The 12,039-nt window shown below is 37.5% G+C and overlaps 3 protein-coding genes across 4 annotated transcripts; all 3 read left to right on the top strand.

Moving 5' to 3' along the window:
- Positions 1 to 377: 377 nt before the first annotated feature.
- LOC107045380 (rab GDP dissociation inhibitor alpha) lies at positions 378 to 6,992 on the top strand. Its single transcript, XM_015267659.2, has 4 exons — positions 378 to 831; positions 3,715 to 4,128; positions 4,455 to 4,668; positions 4,949 to 6,992. The coding sequence occupies exons 1-4, from the start codon at positions 671 to 673 to the stop codon at positions 5,486 to 5,488; spliced, it is 1,329 nt and encodes a 442-aa protein (XP_015123145.1). The 5' UTR covers positions 378 to 670; the 3' UTR covers positions 5,489 to 6,992.
- Positions 6,993 to 7,360: 368 nt separating this feature from the next.
- On the top strand, positions 7,361 to 9,782 carry LOC107045374 (S-phase kinase-associated protein 1). 2 transcript variants are annotated; one of them, XM_015267651.1, is made up of 3 exons: positions 7,361 to 7,563; positions 8,030 to 8,308; positions 8,808 to 9,782. In XM_015267651.1, the coding sequence occupies exons 2-3, from the start codon at positions 8,030 to 8,032 to the stop codon at positions 9,015 to 9,017; spliced, it is 489 nt and encodes a 162-aa protein (XP_015123137.1). In that variant the 5' UTR covers positions 7,361 to 7,563; the 3' UTR covers positions 9,018 to 9,782. The 2 variants fall into 2 exon arrangements, with proteins under 2 accessions (XP_015123137.1, XP_015123136.1); XM_015267650.1 differs by lacking the exon at positions 7,361 to 7,563 and having other exon boundaries at positions 8,021 to 8,308.
- Positions 9,783 to 9,982: 200 nt separating this feature from the next.
- On the top strand, positions 9,983 to 11,914 carry LOC107045373. The gene is made up of 3 exons (XM_015267649.2): positions 9,983 to 10,559; positions 10,858 to 11,202; positions 11,349 to 11,914. The coding sequence occupies exons 1-3, from the start codon at positions 10,509 to 10,511 to the stop codon at positions 11,670 to 11,672; spliced, it is 720 nt and encodes a 239-aa protein (XP_015123135.1). The 5' UTR covers positions 9,983 to 10,508; the 3' UTR covers positions 11,673 to 11,914.
- The last annotated feature ends 125 nt before the right edge of the window (positions 11,915 to 12,039 follow it).

Here is a 12,039-nt window from a genome sequence, read left to right as displayed (position 1 = left end):
ATGAATATTTATGATTTTTTTACGTATTTAAAGGATATCCAAGGATTTTTTACAATTTGGTGCAGACCGCATAACTCAGAAACAGATTGATAATAGAACAAAGACGAAAAACTCTTCTTTCAATTGAAAAGTAAAATGATTTCATTCGATCAACAATTCAACACATCCTGAACATTAAAAAAAAAGTCGTGTTCCTGAAATTCCAATTTCTGGCTGACACTGGTCCCAAGCCCGTCCAATGAGCGTCCCCCTGGCTCCGCCATCTTGTCAACCCGCTGGTCTCGCCCTGCCATTGGTCCCTGAGTATCCTAAGCTCCCGCAATTGGTCGAAACCCCCTCACTCCACTAGCAGAATGACTTGGTCTGACACGAAAACTCCTCGCGGGGATGTGCGGGGTGCCCACTACAGAGCGAACGTTCACGAATTGACGTAGCCAGCAGATTCAGAGGCCGAGAAGCGCCTTTCCGTTCCGACATAATAGTTGTCCGAGTTGGCAGAATCGTCTGCACCCGATCTGCGTTACAATCTCCCAGAATCCGCGATTGAAACCCGTCGAAAGCCCAAAAAATCGCGTCCCCAAGGCCCTCACCAGTGCATTTAACCCCTGAACAAAACCAACGGCTGGTGCGTCAACAATAAAATCCGCTAGACACCAGAGTTATATACACGATGGATGAAGAATACGACGCGATAGTACTTGGCACCGGTCTCAAAGAGTGCATTTTATCGGGTATGTTATCCGTTAGTGGTAAAAAAGTGTTACACGTTGATCGCAACAAGTATTATGGGGGTGAATCGGCATCAATAACACCACTCGAGGATTTTTTTGCGTGAGTATCAGGATTATTACTTATCATGACCTAGACCCCGCAATATGTATTCCTGCCACCCCTCCCTCTCGCTGATGAGCGCAGAGCAGAGTAGACCAGAAAAGAAAAAATCAGAAGAATTCAACGGAACGAAACAAAATGAAGCGAATGAATGATTTTCATTAGGCTCAGAGGATTTAATTTGGGGAATTGTTAAGGGTGCAAGGACCAACAATAACATGTGGGATATTTTTTCAACTGCAAAGTAGTTGACACATGACTTGAAAATTTTTGGAGACCACTAAACTCGCCTGAATGGCTCCAATTTCACCTGATTCCCCCATTTGTTCTGCTGCTGGAGTCTAAAGTATAAACTCCAGAGTGAATTTATTGATTTTTCATCAGGAATTTAAATACGGGGCTCGATATTCCCCACTGCCCTCAGAGTAATTTCACCTGTCTCACTCCCTTTTCTCAATCCTCATTTCATGCTGCCTGCCCCTATTTTTCTTCCTTCTTTTTCTTGTTGTGGGCCCTTAGTTCATATTATTTGCAATCTCTTACTGTATTACTCATGCTATTTACAGCCTTTTTTAGTTTTTAGTTATCTGCGCTTGTTTGTCCGCTTTATGACTTTGTCATTCCTTAATTTTTGTACAACATAATGTACAATGAATAAATCTCAATCAATCAATCAATCAATCAATCCCTCTTGTTGATAAGTACAGAGCAGAGTAGACCAGAACAAAAAAACAGAGTTCAACAGAACGAAACAAAATGAAGCACATAAATGAATAAATAAATAGAGAGACGACAATGAGTGATTTCCATGAAGCTCAGGAGATTTAATTTGAAGGATTTTTAGGGGTGCAGGGGCCAAACAATAACATGTGCGATATTTTTTCAACTCCAAACTAGTTAACACATGACTTAAAAATTTGTGGAGACCCCCAGACTCGCCTGACTGGCTTCAACTCCACCATTTGTTCTGCTGGACTCTAGAGCATAAACTCCAGAGTGAATTTATTGATTTATCATCAGTAACTTAAATACTCAACATTCCCCACTGCTCTCCGAACAATTTTATCCGTCTGTTGGATTATCATCACCTCTCTTTGTTGCATACGTAATTGAAATTGTTTGTTTCTGCCTGACGTTCGTGTTGAATAAAGAAAAAAACTACGTGCCATTGAGATATTCCAATCGGCGGCTCGAGTGGCGCATGGAAAAACACATGTCTCTCCGCTATTACTCTCGTATCAGATTTGCGGAATGTGGAGAGTTGGATTCAGGGTAATCAGGATGAGGGAATGGAAAAAGTAGTCTAGTGGTGATGAGATTCACGGGAGGAAGGAATCGAGGGTTAATTGACGTTGGCTCGCGGCTCGGGAGGTATGGGGATGTCGGGATTATGGGGAACCGCCCTGGAATGGTTTCTTCCGCTCTTGAGCGCTCAATTACATGTTGCGGAAGCACACGAATGGAGTATTAAGCTTGTTTTTATAGGTTAGTGGGGTCTCGACCATTTGAGGATATGTGTGTCGATTTATGATTGACAATACGTGAGGGACAACGTCGATGCTCATTATTTTTCCATTGAAATTGATTTCTTCGTGTCTTAAATGAGAAAAAAAATAAAGATGTCATTAATTTTAAATCTGAGGGAACTTCGATACATAGATAGATAGAATGCATTTTATTATACACTGCAAAAAAAGGGGGGGGTGGGGGTAAAATGGACACTTGGATTTTTTTTTCAAGTTCATCATTCAGAAATAACGTCATTAATTCGGCTCAGTCTGAAAAAATTATCCTATTTCGTCAACATTTCAGTGAATTATTAACATTGGCTGCACTAATTGCTGTTGTAAAAAATTCAGCAATATAAAATACGATGTAAATGGGAAAACCAGACAGCGTGGCGTCGAGATGTCACATTGCGCTCGAGTTGCAACTGTGGGCGTCTTGCGTGGCTGACCCATGATGGTCGTTATTTCCTACGGGGAATGGATCGATTTTTCGAATGGTCACTAACTCTGCGAGTGGAAAAACACATAGATTAACTTCTCCAATTATACTTTTCATCGATTTTAATAAAAAATAACTCGACTTTAGGGTAATTTTCTAAAATACAAAAGATTTTTCTAAGAATTTTGAGTTCTGTTGAATCACGAGTCATTTACGAGGAATTTATTTTTGAGGGGAATCCCCACTAATCCTCTTTTACCACTAATTCCTGAAGTACTTTTGTTGGAGACTGAGGAACTTCAAAAGGCTCTGGATATCAATTTCAAAGAAGAATGAATGAATGAAGGAATGAATGAAGCGAAACTTTTAATTTGTATGAAATGATTTCTCAAAGAAGGAGATGGGGTGGAAAGTAATTTTCTCGATGAGAAATGAGAGAGGAAAAGCCTCTCGTGTTGGAAGGACGACAATGAAGTAACGACAAACTATTCTGGTTCAAAGTGAAATGTTCTGTCGGAGAAACGAGAGACCTTGACACCCTGACAATTTTTCTCCCAATGGAGAACTTTTCCTTCCAGAAGTAATAAAATATTTTAATAAAGGAGACATTGCTGGAATTTCTGGAAGGTGAATAATGTTTTTTTCTGGACATTTCAAATTTATTTTACTTTACGTGGAGTTTGGATAAACTAATTCTCTTTCATCAGTAAATAATTGATCAAGTACTTTATTGAAAACTGAGAACTTTAAGAGTCTCTGGATATCAAAATCAAAGATGAATGAATGAACAAATGAATAAATGAATAAATGAAAATAAACTTTTAATTTGTATAAAACGTCCTGTCGAAGAAACGAGAGACCTTGACACCCTGACAATAGCTCCGCCAATGGGGAACTTTTTCCTCTGAAACAATAAAACCTCTACTTTTATTTCAGCAACTTCAAAGCACCGCCACCCGATAAAATGTACGGACGTGGCCGTGACTGGAATGTCGATCTCATCCCCAAGTTTCTCATGGCAAATGGCCTCCTTGTGAAACTTCTAATTCATACTGGAGTCACCCGTTACCTGGAATTCAAGTCAATCGAGGGTTCCTATGTTTACAAATCGGGGAAAATTTCTAAAGTACCGATTGACCATCAGGAGGCACTCTCCAGTGACCTCATGGGACTGTTTGAGAAACGACGATTCCGTAATTTCCTCACTTGGGTGCAAAATATGCAGGAGGACGATCCCAAGACCTGGGATGGATTCGATCCTTTTAACAATCCTATGAGCGCACTCTACAGCAAATTCAGCCTTGAAGCTAATACTCAGGATTTTACTGGGCATGCACTTGCACTTCACAGGTATGAATCACATTTATTTTTCAATAGTCAATTAAATGAATATTCTTAATATTATCAGGGATAGCACTAGTCATTGCTTTTTGTAATATTGAGAAAATTGTTAACGAATGATGGTTAAATTGTTAATAATTATTGAGAGATGATTTAATGAGACATTAATAATAATTTAATGGTATAAATTTGTCACAAGTCATTCTTTTGAAATTACTACAGGAAATACTATTCAAATAAAATTTGAAATTTTATAATGTCGAGAAATTTGAGATGGCCCTGTTTTGTCTCGATGCTTTAGGATTTTGAAATTGACGGAATTGTCTGTTTTGCAGAAATGATGAATACATCTCTCAACCTGCAATTAACACCGTCAAACGTATCAAGCTGTACAGCGACAGTTTAGCACGTTACGGTAAATCACCATATCTCTACCCCATGTATGGTCTTGGTGAGCTGCCTCAGGGATTCGCCAGGTTGAGTGCAATCTATGGGGGTACCTACATGCTTGATAAACCTATTGATGAAATTGTCATGAAGGATAAAAAGGTAAATAAATATTACGAGCTAAATGTTTTTGTTTGAAATTTTTTTGATTTTGGAAAACAATACAACGAATATTCCCTTTTGAATTTTCTCTATCTAGATTTAAAAAAAGAGATAATTTATAATTTTCCTGCTGATGTCAAGTATGTGACAAAAACTCGAGTTAACTGACGTAATCATCTTGAGAAAATATTTCGAAATAATTAAACATTCATTATTTTGAAAAAACAAATGGTGGAATGATAAACTGATTCTCCCCTGTGCACTTGTCCCATAATTACAGGTAGTTGGGGTTCGTTCAGGCGAGGAGATAGCCTCCTGCAAGCAGGTGTTCTGCGACCCCACCTACTTCCCCGACAAAGTAAAAAAAGTCGGCCAAGTAGTTCGTGCAATTTGTCTGCTGAATCATCCACTTCCCCACACAAACGACTCCCTCTCGACTCAAATAATCATTCCCCAGAAACAAGTGAATCGTAAGTCCGACATATACGTCTCACTGGTGTCCTACACCCACCAGGTAGCAGCAAAAGGCTGGTTCATAGCCATGGTATCGACAACAGTTGAGACACGTAATCCTGAATTGGAGATAAAGCCTGGTCTCGATCTTCTGGGCCCAATTGCCCGGAGATTCGTATCAGTCTCCGATTACTACGAGCCAACGGATGATGGCATAAACAGCCAATTGTTCATATCGACGAGTTACGATGCAACAACTCACTTCGAGACAACTTGTCTCGATGTTCTCGATATATTCAAACGCGCCACTGGCGAGGACTTTGATTTCAATAAGGTCAAGCAGGAGCTTGGCGATGAAGATCAATAATTTTATTTTCATTTTTTTAAATATCAATATCTGTCGAATTTTCTAATGGTCGTGCTGCCTCAGTAAGGAATTCATGAAATTATTCAGATAAAAACATGGAAGAACACGAATGAAAGATAAAATGATAATTGAAAAAATGACAAATGTATATTTTATTTACCTGTCTTTACAACAATTGATAGTCAATCTGCAGAGAATTCACAGAGGCACGTAATACGGTTAATCGACGATTTTTATGTGCGATATTTCGAGGATAATCTTGAGAAAAGAAAATTTTTTCCAAGAAAAGTAAATTAATTTGATTAATCGTGAAAGTGTGAGGGATGGAGAATGACTGGCTGATTTTAAGGGGCCTCAGGGGTGAGGAAAAACTACTCAAGTGCGGGGAAAACTTTGCGTCGTGAATTCTCAGACAAAAGGGGATGAAAAATTCTGAACGATTGCTTGAAAAATTTGTTCTTTTTTAGGAGCTGGAGGTGATCCGAAGAGGATAAATCAATTCAAGAAATGTTCAAAAATACCAAGTGGTGGGCTCCTGTGGGTGCCGCTATTTTGGAAATGGGAGTTAAAATGGCGGCGCCAGCACCTCGTGTTTTTAAACTTTTTTTGTAATTTTTTATCTTCTTCACATCACCCTCAACTATGTTATAAAATTAACTCGATTTTTATCAAATAAATGAATTCTTTTAGCAATCTTTAGGATTTTTCCTCACTGTTGTAAATTATTTCATGGACTAGGGATTTTCAGGAGAATGACTTGCAGTTGATTTAGGAGAATAAATGAAATTAAATATTGAATTTCAGTGAAAATTCAATTAAATTTCAAATTTTGAGCAGTAGAGAGACGATAATTCCTCAAATTCTTTGCATTTTCAACGACAAAATGAATATTCAGTACTAATAAAAAACATGAATTTTCCAGATTTCTATTAATTTTTATGGAATAATTTAATTAAGATTAACAATTTTCCTGGGTTTTTTCTCTGAATTCTCCTCAGTGTGAAACTTCAATGTGATGAAAATTTCCGAGAAATGTAGCGGAAATTTCCGCCAAAATCATGGCGCAACGCTCTCCCCGCATTTCAATATTTTTTTTCCCTCCCGTGGGCTCTTAAATTTGGAAATATAAATAATAGAAATTTGAAGGTTTAATGAGATGTGTCTGGCCCACAGGGGCAGATGACTCTCGTACGCTTGGCCCGTTCCTTTCCTAAATGATAGAAGTGAACATTACGTTACTATTATGTGATAGAGAATAATTGCAATCGAAAATGTGAGAGAAATGTTGAATTGGATTCACATTGAAATGTGGCATGAGTGCAAACAACACGCGAAGATATAGCAGACACTCCAAGTGTTGGATTATCAATTTTTAAGTGATTGATACTGATTAACGAACTATTCATTATATCGCGCGGGCAGTGAAGCATTTAATTCAGGTTTTTGTAGGAGTAATTTTTTTTGTGGAGAATTGCAAGATATATAATAAATAAATTCAGAGGAATGTGGACTGTTTTTTTCATTGCAATTCCCTGGTTTTTTAGGATTGAATAATTCATTCAGATGTTGATCTTCAGGTATTCCCTGGAAGTAAAAAAAAAAACTACTGAATTTTCTCTAATCCCGAACCTCGCAGAACCTTTTTAACTCCTTTAGATTCGAGGATATTTATGCAAAACTAAAATATACCTCAAATTTCGAAAATTAATTATTGAATGGAAAAATTTAGTACTTAAAGCTTAATCAACAAAAGCTTCATTCCTGAATTTGACATGTTTAAATTCCGGCGGTGTTGTTGTGTCGCCATCACACAAACCGACAACCCCGCGCTGGCAACACCGGAAGGGGGCAGCGGGGGAGAAACGAGGAGAACAAGAGACGGAGAAGACCCAAGAACCCCGAGAGAACGAAGAGCACAAGCCTGTGCAAGCCTGCAAAGGTTAAAACGCGAAACACATTTCCGTGAGTCAGTCCGAGCCAGCATTATTCGTCGTGGGTGAATCCAACTCTCATAAAATCCAGCAGCTAGAACAGCTCGTCACTCTCGATTGTTCAGGCAAATAAACCAATCCAAGGTAAGATGCCCATTAATCAAATCTACCACAACACGAGTCATGGATTTTTGAGCCACAAAGAACAGACGAAAAGCGTCTATTGTGGTTGTGGCCATGACAATTTCACGTACCTCATAGGAAAATTGACTTTGCAACTTGACACGAAATCATTTTCCTCATTTCCCACGAAACCTGAACATTTTTCAATATTTCGAGGGGGCAATTGGCGAAATGCAACTGTTTCAGTTGTGGCCATGACAGTTTTACGAAATTTTCCTGAAATCACATTTTTTTTTCTCCAATTGTTGACAAAAATCCAAAGCATTCGGTTCTTTGGAGGGGAAATTTTAGAGAGAAAAGGTAAATTTCGCGGAAATGCCAAGAGAAACATTTTGGAAAAAGAATTGCGTCTTATTTCTTGTCGTGCATAACCTTATTGTCTCCAGAATATTCCAAAAGGGTTTTTGTTTTACCTCCGATGTTTCAGATGCCCAACATCAAGCTTCAGAGCTCAGACGGCGAGATATTCGAGGTTGACGTTGAAATCGCCAAGTGCTCGGTGACGATCAAGACTATGCTCGAAGACCTTGGCATGGACGAAGACGAGGAGGAGGTCGTTCCCCTGCCCAACGTCAACTCAGCTATCCTCAAGAAGGTCATACAGTGGGCTACGTATCACAAGGATGACCCACCACCACCAGATGACGACGAGAACAAAGAGAAGAGGACGGACGACATCAGCTCTTGGGACGCCGATTTCCTCAAGGTAAACAATCAATGGAGAGGGGCGGGATCGGTTCTGGGAATTTCGCCAGTGGCCTGTAGGATTTGAGAATGTTTGTAAACACGAAAGAAAGTGAGGGGGGGATTGATTGGGTGGTCTCTTTCTGAGGAATTGTGAGGTTTTTTTAAGGAAATACCTGAGGAATACAATTTTGTTTATTCATTTTTGGGATTTTTGACTTTCAGAAGAAAATTTGTCTTGACATATTCAGCCAAATTGAATAAATACAATTGAATATTCAATTTTTTTGAATCCATAAAAAATCTTTTTTGGTGTTTATTAATTGTTGAGATTATTGACATTTCTTTTAAATTAAAAATTATTCATCAACTATGGCATCTTTTTTGCGTCAACAATTATTTACGTGAAGGATTTTACCGTAAAGATTCGGAAATAACTCAATGTACTAGACTAAATAAAAGTATAAATTTACATTTAAGAATCCATCAACTCCGATAAAAATCTCTGTTTTAATCTCCAGGTTGACCAGGGTACACTCTTCGAGCTGATTCTCTCAGCCAACTACCTCGACATCAAAGGTCTCCTCGACGTCACCTGCAAGACAGTCGCCAACATGATCAAGGGCAAGACCCCAGAGGAAATTCGCAAGACATTCAACATCAAGAATGACTTCACAGCTGCCGAGGAAGAGCAGGTTCGCAAAGAGAACGAGTGGTGCGAGGAGAAGTAGATCACTCCCTCAAATTAAGATTCAACAGCAACTTTTCTCATCTTTTTTGTTTCGTTGAGGGACGTTTAACGAGTTCCTTGAGATCACTCTCAAAGTTTAAACTGAAGATCATCTCAGGAAGTTGAAAAAACACGTTTGATTTTTATTAGGGCAAACTTTAGGATTCAATGGCCGCTGAGTTACCTTTCAACTCTTTTAAAGTTACTTTCTCTTTTATAAGGATAAATCCCGCGTGAGAGTCGAGATAATTCATCGTCGTCATGAGAGAAGATGTAAAATTAAGGAAAAACTCTTTAATTAAATGATTAAGCCCAATGCTTAACCTGATAAAAAATTTAGATTGTACAATGTTGAAAATTATCTGGGAAATTCCAGGGAAATTTCTAGCTGAAAAACTGACGATCAAAATTGCGTAACACTTGAAATATTCACATCAGAATTATCTAGAACATTGTAAAATGTGACATTTTTTCGATGACTGGGGGAATTTAAGACGTCTCTGATACCTGAGACCAAGTGTATTTCAGCAATTACTGCATCGCGCAGTTCCTGCAAGTTTCCAGGGAATTTTTTAACAGTGTAGGCTTTAAGTAATCCAACAATGTGTATTAATACTTAAATTATACGGTATAATATCTGAAATTATTCTCTGATTCAACTATTCAGTTTTTCATAAATTGTAATGTGCTTTTACCTCTTTTCATTTGATACATTCGTGTCCTCACTGAGTCACTTGTTAAAGAATACATGTTTTTGGATGGATAATTGTGCTGTTCAGTTTCAGTTGAATGTCCAGTCTGATAGTATTGGGGTCTATTCAGTCATTGTACTGGGGCTTAATTTTTTAAATATATATCTTGTATATTAATTTCATTAATATATAGTATGTATCCCTTCAATATCTCCGAATGTAGGGGAGATAATGAAATTTTCGTAATGACCTTTTGTCAACAAGATGGTGACAAAAATTTTGCTAGTTTCGTCAGATTCCGAAATATTTATTGAAAACAGGCCATTTCGCTACTGAAGTTGTCTAAATCACATTCAGTTGGGGGAATAATCGAGACAATTCTCGAAATCGATCGAATGGGTTTAACATAATTGTCTTTTTATCGCTTGGTATAAAAATTCAATTGGAGAAATATTAGAAATGTTCTTCTTTATTTCGATAAATAATGAGAAATTAATGGAGTGTAGGCGATTAAAAACGTCTGAAGGATGATGTCATAACGAAGATATTTTTTTAATCGGCTGTAACTTGTTGATTTTGCATTATTTTTTTAAATAAAAGGATATGTTTATCTTTAATAACTGTATTTAAAACGAACCAGAGGAATTTATGCACCAAACAAATTCTCTAATTTCTCCTTTGAATCAAAACCGGAAATGACAAAGTAGCCACATTTTTCATGAGTCAAATTCCAACTTGTTGGTTCTTCCTTCCTGTCGTTGTTAATCTTCCTCGAAGGAGCATTGAAACACCCCAGAAAAATGGATTTACCCACAATTGACGTCTCCACCTGTATCAACATCGTGACAAAGGTTTCTATTTTCTATGAAACATTAATTAACACATTCCATCCATCTTCAAATTCTCCCTCTCCAGATTGCACTAAACTTCGTGACGTCATAATACATTTCATTGTTTCTTAGAATTATTAGAACAAAAACGTAAAAACTCAATTCTATAACTACTATTGTGAATTAAAACCAGAAACGACGAAGTAGCCACATTTTTCACGAGTCCAATTCCTCTAGAATTCATTAATTATCAATCGGAAATTAATCAACACATTTCCCTCATGTGTACCCTTTATCCAACGAATTTTTCCCCCATTAGATTCTGTCAAACCTCTCCCAATACACAACAAAGAGGCCATCGAAGAGAGCCAAACACTATTGCCACATTGACATCGAGCTAATTCCCCAAGAAAAATACTGCTGGGTGCAAATAACAAATAACGGTGAGGCCAAGTTTTCTCTGAAGGAGTTACTGACCCTAGAATTTAGTGATCCCACTCTGAATGGGAAGCTATTGGGCGAGGTAATAATGAAGGAGTCTAAAGCCCAGAAGATCTACAAGACACATTTCGATGGGAATCTAATAGAATTGAGGGCAGATGGGGGAATCCCAGGGGTTGATAAATTTTCGCACCTGAAGGACTATCTGTCAATCAAAATTGAGGTACAAGTTCGCCAGATTTTTCCACTAATAATTAATCATTTATTGTTGTTAATTAATTTATTAATTCATTTTTAGTAATTTTTTTTGTAAGTGAATTTTTTATTAATATGACAACACTTGGATACGAAACTTCCTTTTCCCCTCAGCATCCCATTCAAGTTAGAGAGGTCCAACTCCTGGTGGACAAAGTCGTAGAATATCTCAACAACTTCCAAACACTCTACCCCCAGACGAAGTACACCCTCCGCTCCGACAGGGAGACATTCTACAACAATTTCACCGAGTTCGACGATGACTATGCAAAGTGCGAAATATTGAGTTCAGCACTTGAGACTGTTGTACTGCAATCGGTTAACGAGGATTTTAGAAGAGAAGTTTGTGAGACTTTGGATATAACTGACGTCAATGATACTCTCCAGGCAATTATGTGTCACTTGTTGCCGATATTGCATAAGAATTATCAATTGTAAATTTTTTAAACGTTATTTTTTAGACATAAGTTCACCAGTTGTTTTTTGCCGATTCTATAATAGAAACTTTTGTATGGAAAAAAATCACACAACTTTTTCTATAAAATATTTTCCATTACAAATTGTGATAAATGGCGAAATTTTCTAATTGAATCAAATATTTTCAATAAAATTTTTTTTACGAGTTCATTGACCATTGACATTGAATAAACTTAAATAGAATAAATAAACTTCAAACCTGACTTCCGCATTATTCAAAGAACAATCTCAAAGATTATTTCAACACCTCAATATCAATTTTTTTTAAATTCTTCAAAAACCAAAAATCATCCCAAAATTTGAATGTTCCTTCTAAACCCCCACCCCT

This window comes from Diachasma alloeum, unplaced genomic scaffold, assembly GCF_001412515.2.
Source record: "Diachasma alloeum isolate Michigan unplaced genomic scaffold, Dall2.0 Dall_scaffold_00914, whole genome shotgun sequence".
Lineage (NCBI taxonomy): Eukaryota > Metazoa > Arthropoda > Insecta > Hymenoptera > Braconidae > Diachasma > Diachasma alloeum.
The sequence above is the reverse complement of the archived record's forward strand: the minus strand, read 5'-3'. Positions and strand labels throughout refer to the sequence as shown.

What these genes read in the sequence shown, in the direction of transcription:
- LOC107045380 (XM_015267659.2), top strand. Translation starts at nt 671, where the DNA reads ATGGATGAAGAATACGACGCGATAGTACTTGGCACCGGTCTCAAAGAG. An exon ending in CCACTCGAGGATTTTTTTGC is followed by an intron (nt 832 to 3,714) that starts GTGAGTATCAGG and finishes CTTTTATTTCAG; the next exon opens with CAACTTCAAAGCACCGCCAC. An exon ending in TTGTCATGAAGGATAAAAAG is followed by an intron (nt 4,669 to 4,948) that starts GTAAATAAATAT and finishes CCATAATTACAG; the next exon opens with GTAGTTGGGGTTCGTTCAGG.
- LOC107045374 (XM_015267650.1), top strand. Translation starts at nt 8,021, where the DNA reads ATGTTTCAGATGCCCAACATCAAGCTTCAGAGCTCAGACGGCGAGATA. An exon ending in GGGACGCCGATTTCCTCAAG is followed by an intron (nt 8,309 to 8,807) that starts GTAAACAATCAA and finishes TTTAATCTCCAG; the next exon opens with GTTGACCAGGGTACACTCTT.
- LOC107045373 (XM_015267649.2), top strand. Translation starts at nt 10,509, where the DNA reads ATGGATTTACCCACAATTGACGTCTCCACCTGTATCAACATCGTGACA. An exon ending in GTATCAACATCGTGACAAAG is followed by an intron (nt 10,560 to 10,857) that starts GTTTCTATTTTC and finishes TTCCCCCATTAG; the next exon opens with ATTCTGTCAAACCTCTCCCA. An exon ending in ATCTGTCAATCAAAATTGAG is followed by an intron (nt 11,203 to 11,348) that starts GTACAAGTTCGC and finishes TTTTCCCCTCAG; the next exon opens with CATCCCATTCAAGTTAGAGA.